This window comes from Colobus angolensis, unplaced genomic scaffold (genome assembly GCF_000951035.1).
Source record: "Colobus angolensis palliatus isolate OR3802 unplaced genomic scaffold, Cang.pa_1.0 Scaffold27, whole genome shotgun sequence".
NCBI lineage: Eukaryota > Metazoa > Chordata > Mammalia > Primates > Cercopithecidae > Colobus > Colobus angolensis.
The window spans coordinates 15,173,324-15,187,792 of record NW_012115932.1 but is presented as its reverse complement, the minus strand read 5'-3'; the positions used below and the strand labels follow the sequence as shown (position 1 = coordinate 15,187,792).

The following is a 14,469-nucleotide window of genomic DNA, read 5'->3' as shown; positions in this document are numbered from 1 at the left end:
TTTGAAAATATCTATAAATAGGGAGTTAGAAAATCCTGGTAAGAGTTGCAAATTAAATGAGTTTGGCAGTCCTGCGGCATTTTCATAGAGATATTTTAACAGCATCACCTCCTGTGGATTGGAATACTAAATACTTTATTGAAGAACAAAACAGAAATGTTTTTATCTCTAGTACTTGCAGAATGAAGTACCTGAAAGCACTTTTGCACGTATTATTTATTCATCATGATAGAAAAATAGCCTTAACCTAATAAATTACATTTAAAAGCATTTAGTGCAAAAGTTTTGTTTATGATAAAGCAACAGATTTAGTTTTTTATCGGTAGCTTAAAGCACCAAGTTTTCTTTATACAAATTAGACAGATGGTGCTTACAGTAGAATTTACTAAAGGTCTGTCACAACAAATGCAGCCAAGCTGCATATTTAATCACTGCAGAATCTTGTCTACCTGCAGCTGCCAACTGCTAATCCAATTTCCCTGATAAATGTGGCAAGAGACACGATCAGCAATAAAGAGCATCTAACTCCATTTTCCTGCAGGGCGTCTTTTGATGAACATTTAGGACGGAAGCACGGAGTGCACTGTGTGGCCTTGGTTCGTGGCAGCTGCATGCATTCTGAGGCACAGTTCTCAGGTTACTCACTTAATTCTGCCACTATCATTACGTTGCTATTGATCTCAGTAGCTGTTGCCTACACAGCATTACTCTAGATGAAGCTGAATCAGGCAGTTATCATGCATCAAACTTGCTCAAAAGCCTGGAGATTTCCCTTTAATTACTTGTGATTTTATTTGCAAATACCGTTAAAGTGTAATCAAGCAGTCACTTTCCAGGGTCGTTAAGAACTTGCTGGTTTAGGGATATATCACTGGAACTCCATTAAAAATGAGTCTAGGAAGATGGTTTCTATCAAACTAGATGGGATTACAACAAAATGGTCTTGGAATATAATGAAATCTTCAGATGAGACAGATGTAATTTTTATAAAGATGATGTTTTTCAACTTCTCTGCTTCTTTTTGATAAAGTGCAGAAATAGCAACCTAAAAGCTGCAAAGATTTTGTTGGTCACTGAAAATATTTGGAAGACATCTAAAAGATACAGCTAACCTGAGTGGAAACTCTGCTGATGAATTTCAGGAAGAATATAAACACAAAGGGAATCTGTAAGATCCTTTTTTTGGTTTTAAAATTCTATAACTATAGCATGCTGATAAACATTAATTTCAAAAATTCTTTTAAATTAAGAGGTATAGCATTTGGCTGATTATTTTTTGGTAGAAGAATTACATAAAGATAATTATCAAAGGCCATCATTTTTCTATTTGGCTTCTTATTGCTAGTTTTTTTTTTTTTTTTTTGGTGACGAGATGCTATGCAAAAGATGGTTAATATTTCTAACATATTTCAAGTAACTATGAAATATATGACTCAATTATCACCAACAAAGGTGTCTACATTCTCTGGAGTGCATTTATTAGTCTGTTAAAGATAATAATCATTGTCAATTTATTTAATATTGCCCTGATACATTGTAATTTCAGAAGATACTATTTCTATTTAGCAAAACTTGTGCTTCCCATCCCCCACCTTAAAATATGGGGCTGTTTTGTCATAGACAGCTTGCTACATTTAAGGATTTTACTAATAAAACATAATGTTGTCTTAGATATTATGACTGTTGCCACAGCTGAACTGACTTGTCAAATCAATCCTAATATGGCTCCCACAGGCACATAAAAACCTTATTTAGCTATCAGTTATCCTAATCACTTTGTTCCGTTTAAGAATGCAATACTTCAAGACCAGTTCCTATTTATACATATATGCCTAGCCATTTAATAAAGTCTTGATTTATATAAATTCTTGTTTAAAAAAAATTTAGAGATGTAGTGTTTTAGTATGTGTATGTTTGTGCATTCCTCTATATAGATACGTTGAAACGTAACAGTGCAGGACAGATGAGGGAATAGGGGTGTTTAAAGTGGTGTACCCACAAGAAATATCCTATTAAAGATAGTAACTGCCAGAGGAGACAAATCTATGTCATCTAATCATGAACTGACTGTCCAAAACTATTTGCTGACCTCAAAGTTCATTTGCATAAGAAACTAGAAAAATGCTTAAATAAAAGTAAAAATTAAAGACATGCAATTGGGAAAGCAGGTCTGAGGAGGCAAAGAGCACACACAGATATGCAAAGCCCTTTTCTGGATCTAGATATCCTAGAAAAAACAAAACTGTCATTCCTCATATTTGGAAACAAACCCACCTTTACGTCTTCTTGTTTAAAGTTGTTGTTGAATATTTGTAATACTGTTTCAAAAGCAACTGTAAGAGGCAGCATGAAATTCTCAAATTCATCCTCATCTTCGCCTATCAGAGAAACAAAAGGGTCACTATGGTTTAAAATGCATAGAATTGTACATTGTCCTCAGTATTGAGCGCTTCATTTAGGCTTAGAAATATTCCCAAGAAGGGGTCAGCCTGCATTCACATCCATGCCACATTTTGTACTTTTGCTCACTGAATATTCTGGTGTTTTGCCTTCTCTTTTGCACCAAATGAAATAGCAAAATTACTTACCAGCCATTTTTTTTCCCTGGTTCTTTAGTGGATCTAATAGACTCATGCCCCAGGCATCTCAGTCCTTTAGCTCCTAGGGCCCCTAGAGCTTCTCTAATGCCTCAAGGAAGGCCACTTTCAAAGCCTCAGAGATGCAGTGTTTTTTCCCCCTTCTCTTTGGGTGCCAAGGCCCTAAAGGCTTATAGACTCAGGTGCCCAGATAGCTCTAAGTTATTATTCCTTTTTATTTATGTTCTTTTTAATTAATTTATTAAATAAATGGCAGGGAAACTTTTATCTGCCAAAAAGGATGGGGTCCTTATGGGTCATTTGGATTTTAAATACATTCTTCATGGGTACATTTCTTCTCACACTAAGCTTCCTTTTTTTTTAAATAGAGAAGCGGGAAAAGAGACATTTCCTATTAACTTTTTACTTTAAAGGTAGACTGAAGTTTCCTCAAGGATTCTGTAAAAGCAGAATCTTCACTTCACACGTGGACATGCACAACTGATAATTTATATAGTATCCTTTTTCAAAAGGGGTTTCTTTTAAATGAGAGATTGAATCCACTTATTCGTCCTAAGTCACAGGGAGCTATGAGCTGCATTCTACTTAAGAAACAGGCAGAGAAAGATTAAGTGTCTTGCTTAAGGTGGAATACTTAGTTGGAGGTGGAACAACATGGTTCAGACTGCCTAATTTCTACGCTATTAGTAGAGTTTTTAAATAGAGTATGAGAGAGGAAATGAGCTCTCAGAGAAGGTCCTCAAAGTTTGGTCCTTGACCTAGCAGCATCAACATCACTTGTGAACTTGTTAGATGTAAATGCCCAGGTTCCATCCCAATCCACTGAATCAGAAACTCTGGGGGTGGGTCCCAGCAATTTTGTTTTAATAGGCTCTCCAGATGATTCAGATGCCTGCGAATGTTTGAAAAACACTGGCCTATAGTCATTGTTCAGACAAAGAAACGGAGGTCCTGGCAGGATCAAGATCCTTTGACTCTTAAGGAATGGCTGATCTGGTTGACTCTGATCTTCTGTGATTTATCTCTTTCCTTCAACTTCGCATTTTTTCAGGAGTACAACAGAATCGTGGACTTAGCTTTGTTACAAACAGATGCCAAAAGGCTAACTAATCTTTACTGGTGTGCTGTTCTAAACGAAGGTCAGTGTCCTGAGTGAAGAGCAAGGCAGACCAAATTAGAATCTCTTCTCTGTCAACCGGCTATGTGACCAAGTGACTCCTCTTCTCTGTTAACTGGTGACAACACAGACCCATACAGATGTTATTTTTCAAGGCCCAGGTGAAATAATATCTTTCCCAATGTCCAAGCTAAGCTTTCCTAACTCCCAATCAAGTTATCTCCCTTCTCCCTTTGGATTCCCATAGCATTTTGCCTAGCTCTTAACCATCGTACCAGTCTGCCTTGAATTGCAGATATTTAAGCGCATATCTAATAATAGCAATAATAATATCACCTACATTATACCACAACTACCATTTGATCAGGGTTACTGTGGGAACTAAATGAGATAACATTTATAAAGTATACATGTGAATTATCAGCTCTACTAGCTTACGCTGATAGTATCTTCAGATTAGCTTCTACAGCGCTGAGACTGTATCTTTGTGTTTCTCGGTGAAGGAGAATGATGTAGAGCTCTGCAGTAAACAGGCCCAGGTGTCTGACTCCACCATATATTATTTAACTTCGGATATTTTACTAATTACTCTGAGTCTCAGTTTCTTCATCTATAAAATAAGTATAAAAATACTTATCTTCGAGGGTCACTGTGAAGATTAAATGTTATATGGAAAACAGAAGACGCTCAATATATAGTAGTGGCGGTACTAGTATTACAGTATTAGCACAGAATAGAGCCTGGCATTATTAGGGAAATACTGTGTTTAGATAAAAAGTAATTTCTCAATAAAGGTGAATTTTAGAATGTCTTTATTTTCTTAACACCTGACATAGAATAATACAATAAACAATTGAAATATACATTATCAAATCCTAAATACATAAAATATATGTACATTATACTTAAGCCATGTAATCTTACTCTTCTAAGATAAAGTATTTTCTAAACATGGAGTTATTAATGAGAACAGTGGAAATTATCACTGCAGGCAGATGATGGTGCTATAAAGAATGGATGCTTTGAAATCACGAAGTTTATCTAAGCTGAGCTGGAGCAGTGGTGAATGCTTATAATCCTGCCTACTTGGGAGGTGGGGTAGAAGGACCCCTTGGGTCCAGCAGTTTGAGACCAACCTGGGCAACACAGTGAGATCTCATCTCTTAAAAAAAAGAAAAAAGTTTATCTAAGCTTGAACCCTGGTTCTGCTACTATTAGCTGTCTGGTTTTGGGTAAAGTCACTTCACTCATCAAAGCCTTAGTGTGCTCACCTGTAATTAAGAGACATAATATTTACTTCATAAAGTTAGCCATCAGAATTAAGTAAATGACAAAACATCTGTAACCGCTCCCCCGCCCCCCACCTTGCTCAGTGTCTGGTACTTAATAAGTGACATCCATTAGCACTATTGTTGTCTTGAGTCTAACATGGACTTAGAGAGGTGATTATGGTAATCAAGAAAAGTATAACTGCAAGATTGCCAGCCCAGTGCCTTTCCTTTGGGAACAAAGTTTTCCAAGGTAAGGATGCTTATTCAGAAAAAAGACAAATTCAGACTTTTAACATTTCAACTCCTAACTTAATATTCTAAGCTACAGATAAAAAAAACTTCCTGATTCCATCTCTTTCTCCATTCAAATTTTAAAGCAAACAGGAATACCAGGAGCACAAGAGACAAGCCACCAAAATGTGCAGGGAGAAGTCAAGGAGCAAATACTATAAACGCAGTAATGTGAGCAGCAATTCTGCTTAACTCTCACTTCCTCAGAGAGGCCTTCCCTGACCACTCTATCTAAAATCCTACCCACAGTTCCCCCTCCCCCTACATCACTTTCCAACCCCATAACCTGCTTTACTTTTCTTATGGGACTTACTATACTGGCTATGCATTGACATATTTATTCATTCGTTGTTTATCCTCTCTATTAGGATGTAAGCTCCTTGGGAAGGAACTTGTTCTATTTCCATCATAGAGGATCCCCAGTGCCTTGAATGGGGTCTAGCACTCAAGAAACATTTGTGGAGTGACTGAATAACACTGTTATTCCTTGAGTTCTCATGCAGGCAATGGATTTGGTACTTTATTTGCTTAAAAAACACTTATGTGGCTCTTACTGTTTTCAAAGTACTGTTGCAAGTCAATAATGGTCAGAACAATCTCATGAAGTTGTATGATTTTCTTCATTTTACATGTGAACAGAGAGACTCAAAGGAATTAGGTAGCCTGCCCAACCTCCTCCAGCTGGTAAATGTCAGCCAGGATTCCCAACCATGTCTGCTTTACTTCCAAGCTCATACTTTTCCAGGTCTCTGATAAGGTGGAAGACATCAGAGATGGGGACTAATGTTATTGTCACAGAGTCCTGAATTTGGAGCTGCATAAAGTCAGAAGAGAGTGAAGATCAGCCAGCTTGGTTCTGGTGAGGAAAATGGAATTCCTAGACAATCACTTGGGTTTAAAGTAGGCAAATATAAGACACTGGTGCATTATACTATAAAAATGTTTACTGTTTTAGTTAGCACTGTTCCTGCTCTTGCAACGTGATATGCTGTGCCATCAAAGCTGGAGAACTGGATATTTTTGTTTACATCATGCAGACAACTTTATACAACATTACTATTAGAGACTTTTTCTAATCTGTATTACCATACAGGTATCATTTACTATTTCTGATGCAAAAGGAGAAAACATGAGCTCACTCTCTTACAACTTCACATTCAAGTATGCAGTCATATATTTAGTGTTCCAAATGTATATATGATTATTTTATGAATAATAATTGAAGATGTTAGTTTTTTTCTTAATAAGACAAAGGTCCAGAAACCAATATGATTTGAAGGTAAAGTGCCAATTTATAGATTAATATTTTCACTGCCATCAGGGAAAGTAAATGTGAATATAACATTGTAAGTTCTCAGTCATGCATAGATAAAAATTGTAAATTTCTTAGCTTTTAGGTAAAACCCAAAGCTAATCACCTCCACTGTGCCTCTGAGAATGTTTAAACAGAAAGTTATTCATTTTGTAAGTTCTAAACATTTTGTTTCCTTCAGAGACATCACATTAAAATGTAAGAGTAACTGTTTAAGTATGTTGGCTGACAGATACTTTATTTGTAGGACATTTCATTTATTATTTTGTACAATTTAAAACCTCCATCGGTGGAAATGTAAAATGGTACAACCAATGTAATATGGTGTAGTCACTGTGGAAAACGGTTTGGCAGTTACTCAAAAAGTTTGAGTTGCCAGTTGACTCATCAATTTCACTTCTAGGTATTTACCCAAGAAAACTGAATATACATGTCCACACAAAAAGTTGTATGCAAATGCTCACAGCTGTATTATTTCATAATAACCAAAGGTAGAAAAAACTCAAATGTTCATCAACTGATGAATGGCTAAACAAAATGTGGTACATCCACTATGGAATATTATTTAGCCATAAAAAGGAACAAAGTATTAATACATGCCAAAACATGAATGCGCCTTGAAAACATGCTAAGTGAAAGAGGCCAGATACAGAGGCCACAAACTGTATGATTCCATTTATATTAATGCCCAGAATAGGCAAATCCATAGAGACAGGAAACAGATTAGTGGTTTCCAGGGTTTGGGGGAGGGGAGAAGAGGAGCGATTACTTAACGGTACAGGGTTTTTTGGGGGTGATGAAAATGTTGCAGAATTAGATAATGGTTATGGCTGCACAATTTTATGAATATTCTGAATATACTAAATACCAGTGAATTATGTACTTTACAAAAGTGAATTTTATGGCATGTGAATCTAAAACAATAACACCGACAACAAAAATCTGGGTTTGCTCCCCCTCTGAAGTGTATACAAAACAGTGAAACTTCTCATTTCCTTAAATTTGAATGCAAATAGCAGCTGGATTACTGGGGAGTTGGCGGAAGTGGGCAAGGAGAAGCAAGTAATAGAAATGATATGGTAACTGTAAATGATGGTAGCCAACAGTTACTGAGGATTTACTGTATAAGTACTGTGTGAAACACTTTGGCAATTGTGATAAACCAATATGGCAGGTAGAATACAGAATAATTACCCTCTCAAAGACATCCATTCTAATTCTTGGAACCTGTGAATATATTAGGTTATATGATAAAGGGAAATTAAGGTTGCTAATAAACTGACTTTAAAACAGAAAAGTATTCTGGATTACCCAGGTGGGTCCAATGTAATCACAAGAGTCCTTAACAGTGGAAAAGAGAAGCAGAAGTTGGAGAACCACAAAGATGGCAGCATGGGAAGGATTCGGCCTGATGCTGATGGAGAAAGGGAGGCCATGAGCCAAGGAAAGCAGGTGGTCTCTAGAAGCCGCAAAAGGCAAAAGAACAGATTCTTCCTTAGACCCCTGCTGACACCTTGATTTTAGCTCACTGAGACCCATTTCGACATCCGACCTCCAGGATTATAAAATAATACATTAGTATTGTTTAAGCTACTTCCTTGTGGTAATCTGTTACAGCAATAATAACAGAAAACCAATATAGTCAGTAAAGGTCAGGTTTATTGCCAACCACCCCTATCCCCCATTTTCATCTGAAATACAACCTGGGGCACATAGCATCTAATTAAATTCATACAAAGTGCAAATCACTGAGTAGAAACCAAAATGCATTTCAAAGTTAATACCAATTAATGTGACAATTTCTTTCCCCCTTTCTAATCACTCCAATGTGCATGGCTTATATACAAGACATATTTAATTTATTTTTGTAGGGTTCAATTAGAAGGTTTTATATTTCCATCCAAGAATCACATCCAACACTTTTGCAAGAAAGTAGGTGTAATGAAGCTCTGGTCCAAATTAAGGAAAATTAAGAGGAGAGATAAACAAGGAGACACAGGCACGGGGTGAAGAAAATAGTCCCTTCGAAATCAAGTAACAATGGCCGATCTCATAAGAGTTGGTGACTTGCAGGTCTAGGCCCAGATCATCTGCTATTTCCCAATGCTCCATTAAGATACCACTTCTAAGTTATATTACAGTAAAACTTGGAGAAATGTGCTTAACTGGTCCCTGAAACTTGGGCCACAATTTGGTTTTCATTTCAGTTTCCCTCTAAATTGCCTAGGAGTTCTAGCTAGGTTTGAAATGACTTGTGGCTTCAGGCAGGGCAGGATATTTTGGTATGTGTTGGGAAGTGTCATCAGATCTTGCTTCCACAGGAAAATAATAGCCCTAAATATTGAGGGCAGAGTAGATGGCATTAAGAGCACCAAACTTGCCTCATTTTGAGGTCCCAGCAGCAGTCAATGCTTCTTCTAATAGTGCACTCAACAAACGTTTCTTAATATTTTCTAAGAACTTGCTTTGTGATAGGAATTGCTCTAGGCCCTTTTGTATATCTTTCTTATTAAAACCACATGATAACTCTTCTATGTAGTTTTCTCCATTTAACAGATGAGAAAACTGAGGTGCCTTTAATTCTTCCCCCTAGGGAACCAGAGTGTTTATTTTAGTTCCCAGAAAAAAAAATACACTGCCCACTGCAGACTATAGCTACCCATTTTCAAAGAATCCCACCCTAGAAGTCTCATCCATGAAACACTTCATTCCCTGGGGTGCTCCGGACTGTCTAGCCTCAAAACCAGGTAAGTTATTAAAACTGGATCTGGACTTAATGGGCTGCTTTCTGCCTACAGGGCCAGCTAATTAGTCTTAATTATCTCATTATAGATTTTAAGTCTTTCCAGCTGCTTCTTTACCCCTTACTGCCCACTCCCTCATCCCCCATGTCTATTTTTCAGATAGTCTCTGCCAAGTCATGGACACAGTTGATACACTGATGTATTCTTCCGCTCTATCAGCTATTTCTGATCAAGCCCCTCACTTGCTAAGCCTCCCTGAGATATCCACCTCTGTGTTCCTTTATCCATGAGAAGAAATATGCTTTGGCCAATCATTTGACATAAGAACAAATTTTAAAAACTACATTTGATTTTCACTGACCATCAAACTGTAATACAGCACAAACAATAAACATGCATCTATCTGTTTATTTCATAGAAGCTTAGGAAGTAATCCTTTCTCCTTTTCTTTCACTGCCTGCAAGCCCCAAATCAATCATTCGGACCAAATAGTTCAAATAAAAATGAAGGAAACAGTTTTATTTCTTAATTGGTTGACAAGGAAAAAGATGAAGTAATAGTTTAGGAAAGTGGATGAAAATATATGGTCAGAGGACTACTACTTACATGACTGACCTTGGGCAGGTCATTTAATCTCTCTGAACCTCAGTTTCCTTTTTTTTTTTGAGACGGAGTCTCGCTCTGTTGCCCAGGCTGGAGTACAGTGGTGGGATCTCGGCTCACTGCAAGCTCCGCCTCCCGGATTCACGCCATTCTCCTGCCTCAGCCTCCCAAGTAGCTGGGACTACAGGTGCCCACTACCATGCCCAGCTAATTTTTTTGTATTTTTAGCAGAGACAGGGTTTCACCGTGTTAGCCAGGATAGTCTCGATCTCCTCACCTCGTGATCTGCCCACCTTGGCCTCCCAAAGTGCTGGGATTACAGGCACGAGCCACCGCGTTCGGCCTCTGAACCTCAGTTTTCTAACAGATAAACAATGGAATAATACCTATTTAATGTGGGCAGTTGTAAGGGTCAAAAAGGATAAACGCCTGTTAAAGTGGTTTATAAACTATATATTTTTTAAAAATGTTAACTATTATTAATAAAGAAAAGAAAAAATTTCCTTCCTCTGTGTTTTCACTTTTATCTTTAGCAGCTATTTCTAGAATACTCTTCCCTTGTTATTCAAGTCATTCGTTATTTAAAATTTCTTAAATTTAAGCTAGTGATATCTTCAGATGCCAATTACCTCTTATAAGACAAAGCATATGGATACTGTGCTACCCTCACCCCTAAAGATAGAACTCTTTACATCCATAAACATCATTTTAATATTAGTATCCCCCTAGTAATTAAAAATATGGCTGCTTCTTAGAGTTTAAATACCCGAGGAATGCACTGCTCACTCAAATCCTATCCACGTGCTTCCCCTCTAAGTAGTACAACATAAGATGCAATCATGAAATGTCCAAGAAAAATCAACCATGGGTGACACTGAGCACTTTCAAATTTGCGGCTGGTAAAAACTGAATTTGCAAAGAATAATTTCGATTCTCCACAAAATGAAAAGTGTTGTCATAGCGCCTTGCCACACTTACCCTCTTCAGTATTTGCCAACTAAATTCACCTGCATTCAAATTAAACAAAATAGAAGATTTTTATGTATTCAAGTATTTTATACTGAATAGCTCCTTGGAGGGTCTCCATTTACTGGCTCGGGTAATACTATCTTTCCTTTAGTTTATTAGATTGACCAAGTTAATTTTAAATAACCTAGGGAACTTTAAGTGATTCTTAGAAGGGCTAACATGCACGCACATACGGTTGTCATCCATTTTTTTCTGCACATGAAGGGATTTTCTGCATTCATTTTGATCATTTCTTGGAACACTAAAAAAAACTTGCCAACATCTCTCACATGTTTTGAAACACCACCATTCTAATGATGAAATGCTTTCAATTCTGTTTTTTATGCAAGTGAACATTTTGTCTAGTTTAGCTAAAGCAATCCGATAAAACGGTATAACTGTTTATTGCCAACCACCCCTACCCCCTACATTTTCATCTGAAACACAACCTGGGGCACATAGCATCTAATTAAATTCATACAAAGTGCAAATCACTGAGTAGAAACCAAAATGCATTTCAAAGTAAATACCAATTAATGTGACACCCAATTTCTTTCCCCCTTTTTAATCACTCCAATGTGTATGGCTTATACACAAGACATATTCAATTTATTTATGTAGGATTCAATTAGAATGTTTTGTATTTCCATCCAAGAATCACATCTGACACTTTTGCAAGAAAGTAGGTGTTTTTTTCTATGTGATTCTTATCCCCACTCCCACTCTCCAAAATCAGTGATATAAAAAGTTTGTCTTCATTTTTTTTTAATTTGAGGAGGATTCTCATTATCTAATGTTTTTACTTTTTTCATTTAATACATGAATCTATGCTGCTCTTGACAACAGCACTATTCTTTTTCTTCCTTGTTTCCATGACAATGAACACACAATAGAAAACTATCAAGCCATATACACAGAAATTCTGACAGCCATGTTCCAGTCAACCTAGTTTGTGAGACAAGGCTTCAAATAATAAAAACTGTGTTCAACAATGCTCAACAAATCATCGTCTATAAAGTAGTAACACTTTGAACAGACAGCAACAAGAGACTAATCGGGCACAAGAGTGGCCAAGTGTAGCTAATCACTTGTGAAAGTAATCAGCCACTTGATTTGTTTTGTCTTGGAGAGGCCAATGATCAGAGCTACGTCCAGAAAGAACCTGGCAGTCAGAGCTGATTCCAGGAGCCACAATGATGGTATCTTGGTTACTGTATACTTGTTTGTCATTCATTCAACATTGAGCATCTGCAATGTAAAGACCTTGACTGGTGCTAGAAAAATATAAAACAGGTAACCCATACCGGGAAGATGCCCAACATAATTTTGGGAAGAAGAACAACGGTAGTGTTTTTTTTTCTTCTTTATTATACTTTAAGTTCTAGGGTACATGTGCACAACATGGTTTGTTACATATGTACACATGTGCCATGCTGGTGTGCTGCACCCATTAACTCATCATTTACATTAGGTATATCTCCTAATGCTATCCCTCCCTGCTCCCCTTACCCCACAACAGGCCCTGGTGTGTGATGTTCCCCTTCCTGTGTCCAAGTGTTCTCATTGAAACAACTCTAGTTTTTAACAAGAGAAAGAAGCTCTGGTAATTTATACAACAAATCATACTTGATGCTCTTAATCATAACTTGATGCTTATCATATACATTTATTTTAAAAAGTAAAAATTACTGATAAATAAGGAAGGAGTTTCTTTTCAAACATGTGGAAGTTCTATGGGGGTAGCTACTATGATTTCAAATTTTTTTATATCCAGATTCAACTGACTTATATTCAGCACCTACCATGCACCAAGCACTTCCACCATAGCCTATCTCTTTCTGTTTCTCTCAAGGTGTCTAAAACGTGTTTGTAAAACAACAGATATTTACATTAAAAAAAAAAAAAAAACTTTGAACTAAAAACGTGAATTTATTCTTTACATTGTTATGGTTAAGTATTTCAAAGGAATAAAATCCTGGGAAAACTAATAAAATCCAATTATTTAAATTAAATGTGTTTATTTCAGTTTCTCATATCTCATAGTTTACATTAAGCAATACTAAATAAGAGCAAATCTGCTTTCCAAAAAGTGTGCAGTGTCTTTCTGGGTATCATCCTGAATATCAATTATCAATGCAGTAATAAGTACAGTAGTACTGTGAATACAGAGTTGGGGCTGTGTGCAGGCTCTGATAGTGCTATCCTGTTGTTTAACCTACCACAGATACATAGCAGTTTCCATATCTGTGATGACCATATCAAAAAGGAAACGTTAACCCATTCCATTCCCAGGTTCTGAAAATGTGAGTGACACGTACCTAGTTTTAAAAACTCTCCTCCAGATACTTCTCTTTAACTTTGGTGTCCTCACTTCTTTCACTCTGTGTGACAGGGTTATTAAAAGAGCATTTTTAAGGCCTGGGAAATAAATTAAGTCCAGACAAGTGTTTCGAGGTCTCTTTAATGCTTGGACAACTGGGAAAGCGAGAAGATAAGCTCCTTGAGGCCAGGACCCAGTATGCCTGATTCATCTGTGTCTTGCCCGCAGAGTTTAGCACACTGTGCTTTCTAAATGATTGTCAAGGACAATGACACAGTCTGGGCTGCTCCTCTTCTCTCCAACACAGCAGCCAAGAGGTAAAATAGGCCAGGATGCGGTACGAAAAGCTGTCACACCGTTACATCTCCCACTTGCCTGAGGTAGCAGATGATTGGGTTTTGCATGCCTGGTTTACACTCTTCAAATATTTATAGACAGTTCTCTTTGCTTCCAGCCCTGGATGTCACTTAGCCAAGTTATACATACATGGTTCTTTTAATCTTTCCTTAGAAATCAATCCCACTAAGCTCTTTAATCATTCTAGTTGCATTTCTCTCAACTTTTGGCAGTTTGTCTTTCTGGTGATTTAGTCTGTGGCAAAGCAGGGAAAAAAGCATGAAATATAGAGGGGTGTGGTCCCCTTTCCATTTCAAAATTCAATGCCTTTTATGTGCAAAATAAAATTATTTTTCTTCTGTTTGTATGAACATGTTTTTAAATATTCATATTTAAGTTGATGTATTAATAGACTGCAAGATAAACAAAAAAAGTATTATTGGTACTATATTGTCTAAGGATGATATTGTCACTGACTGAACCCTCTCGTGTATAACTGGTCTAACTTGCAGTATTCAAATATGAGAAATGGGAATCTAGAGTAACATAGTCACTACAAAGAAGCTTAAGTGCCCATCCTAAGGTACTGCCCATCTGTAAATACCTCTCACTAACTTCAGCTTTTTAGTAACAAATTTTAAAAATAAGTTAATTTTTACCATTATAAAAAGAATACACTAAAAAAATTCAAATGATCAGAAGTAGAAAAAATTACCTACATGCTACAACCCAAAGTCAACATTTAGCATTTTTATTTTTTAAATTTACAGATAACTGGCCGGGCGCGGTGGCTCAAACCTGTAATCCCAGCACTTTGGGAGGCCGAGACGGGTGGATCACGAGGTCAGGAGATCGAGACCATCCTGGCTA

General features: G+C 36.9%; 1 protein-coding gene across 1 annotated transcript in view; it reads right to left on the bottom strand.

Annotated features, from left to right (window-relative positions):
• RANBP17 (RAN binding protein 17) overlaps positions 1-14,469 on the bottom strand; it is a 428,836-nt gene that overhangs the window by 99,048 nt on the left and 315,319 nt on the right. Inside the window, exon 19 of the mRNA XM_011947772.1 lies at positions 2,275-2,378. Within this exon, the coding sequence (XP_011803162.1) occupies positions 2,275-2,378 (104 nt within the window). The remainder of the gene's footprint in view (positions 1-2,274; positions 2,379-14,469) is intronic.